The 2,349-nt window shown below is 41.1% G+C and overlaps 1 protein-coding gene across 1 annotated transcript; it reads left to right on the plus strand.

The window, feature by feature from the left end:
- The first annotated feature begins 479 nt into the window (after positions 1–479).
- On the plus strand, positions 480–2,128 carry LOC130967176 (transcription factor MYB16-like). The gene is made up of 3 exons (XM_057891993.1): positions 480–612; positions 752–881; positions 1,006–2,128. The coding sequence occupies exons 1-3, from the start codon at positions 480–482 to the stop codon at positions 2,126–2,128; spliced, it is 1,386 nt and encodes a 461-aa protein (XP_057747976.1).
- The last annotated feature ends 221 nt before the right edge of the window (positions 2,129–2,349 follow it).

The following is a 2,349-nucleotide window of genomic DNA, read 5'->3' on the forward strand; positions in this document are numbered from 1 at the left end:
TCTTCTAAAGTTTGAATTTCACTTTAAAGAGTACCATTGATTTCATAGGTGGAACTAAGAATAAATATAAAAGAGAAACTATTTAAGGTAAAAGATCACACTTTACTCTCTAAAGTGAAATTCAAACTTTAGAGGATCCAAATCCTTTGTTTAAGGGTTACGGTAGATATTCAAGAATTTTTTAAACAACATGAACAACAAATTTTAAAATCCACACAATTCAAATAAATCACACCGTGAAAATGAGAGTCTCCCCGGTCTATAAAAATGGCAAATGGCATTGTTGGTTCCCTCTCTCCTTGAGCCTGCTTAATAGTTTCTTGTCTTTTGCTTTCCCCTTTGCTTGTACTCTCCACAACACTCTGCCGCAAACATATTGGACCACAAAACTAAAAACAAAAAACAAGCCTTTCAAGTCTTCATCATCATCAGCATTCCACTGACTGGTTTTTGAAGTTGCAGACAGGTAGAATTCAAAAATGGGCAGGTCACCATGCTGTGAGAAGGTTGGATTGAAGAAAGGGCCCTGGACTCCCGAAGAAGACCAAAAGCTCATGTCCTATATTGAAAAACACGGCCATGGAAGCTGGCGTGCTTTGCCTTCCAAAGCTGGTAACTAATAATAAATATACATCACTGTGTAGCAGCAGTAGTAGTAGTAGTAATGAAGAAGGATATATAGCTAGTAATAATAATGGTTCCCATCTCATATATTGATGATATATGTGTCTTTTTTGGGTAAAACCACCAGGACTCCAAAGATGTGGAAAGAGTTGTCGACTCAGGTGGACTAACTACCTCCGACCAGATATAAAAAGAGGAAAGTTCAGCTTGCAGGAAGAGCAAACCATTATTCAGCTTCATGCCCTTCTTGGAAACAGGTATACACCCCATATATATCTATATCATCAATATTCATCACCACAAACAGTAAATATTAATGAATAGCACGTAAAAGGTGTTTTGAACTTTTGACGAACACATAGTGGGCATGTATGTATACAGATGGTCAGCAATAGCGGCTCAGCTTCCCAAGAGGACGGACAACGAGATCAAAAACTACTGGAACACGCACCTAAAGAAGAGGCTAACAAGAATGGGAATAGATCCCACAACCCACAAGCCCAAAACTGATCCCATCGGCGCTGGCTCAGACACCAACTCCGCTTCGCAATCCAAGGACTTGGCCAATCTGAGCCACATGGCGCAGTGGGAGAACGCTCGTCTCGAAGCGGAAGCCAGGTTGGTGAGAGAGTCCAAGCTTCTTCTTCAGGCCCAGCAAACACAACAAACAACCACAACACAACCTCCTCCGGCGCGCCTCGTCCTTAACAAGATCACGGCGGCTCAACAACAGCCCTTGCTTCCGCCCTGCCTTGACGTGCTCAAGGCCTGGCAGAACTCATGGTCTTCCAAGCCGCAGCTTTCCGTACCATCAAGGGAAAATTTCAAGATGCATAGTATGTATGCCATGATGCTCTCCACTGATGAGAATCTTGAATCTCCAACTTCCACCTTGTGCTTTCCTGGAAGTGGAAGTAGCGCCATGCTTCCTATCATGTCCTCCACAACCACCTCCGCCACCACTATCACAGTAGATGCTCTCAACGAAAACTTACTTAATCCTTCTCTCACCAAAACTAAGATTGATAGCAACGGCACCATGGTAACCCCATGTGACGAAGGAGTGTTCATTACGAAAGGAGGTAATAATAACGAAACTGACTCATCATGGTACATGTTGAAACAGAACAACCCTGAAATAGAACTTGATGACGATGAAATAGTGGAAAATAATAATAACAACAATAATAACGGCTTCAGAGATGACGACATCATGGTGGCAGTGGAAGCATTCAGAGGAAGAGGCGGAGGGGCTTACGACGGTGTTAATGTTGTCCCACCAACACTGTCCTCAACCGGCGATGTTGTGGTCATGGAAGCAGGACTCATATGCAGTAGCAATAACAACGGTGATGATGATGCCCACATGCCTTACGATTCCAACGACACCTTGGCAATTATCAATGATGGTGATGGAAGCATCTGTAACGTCAGCCTCGAAGAGAATAAGCATTATTGGAACACCATACTTAACTTGGTCAATGATGCTCAAGTCATGTTCTAATCCCCGCATGTTTAATTTCCTTTTTTCCCTTTTTTTTTTAATTTAATCATGTTAGGGTTATGTTAGGGTTAGTTGAAATGTTTCTACCACTTTTTTCCTTCTTTTTTTTTCTAGTTATTATCGTTATGTACTCATTGCTTCATTATTATAAGATAAAGAATAATTATTTTCTTAATTAATATAGTAAAAATAACTTATTCTATTATTACTCTAGATTGCCA

This window comes from Arachis stenosperma, chromosome 3 (genome assembly GCF_014773155.1).
Source record: "Arachis stenosperma cultivar V10309 chromosome 3, arast.V10309.gnm1.PFL2, whole genome shotgun sequence".
Classification (NCBI taxonomy): domain Eukaryota; kingdom Viridiplantae; phylum Streptophyta; class Magnoliopsida; order Fabales; family Fabaceae; genus Arachis; species Arachis stenosperma.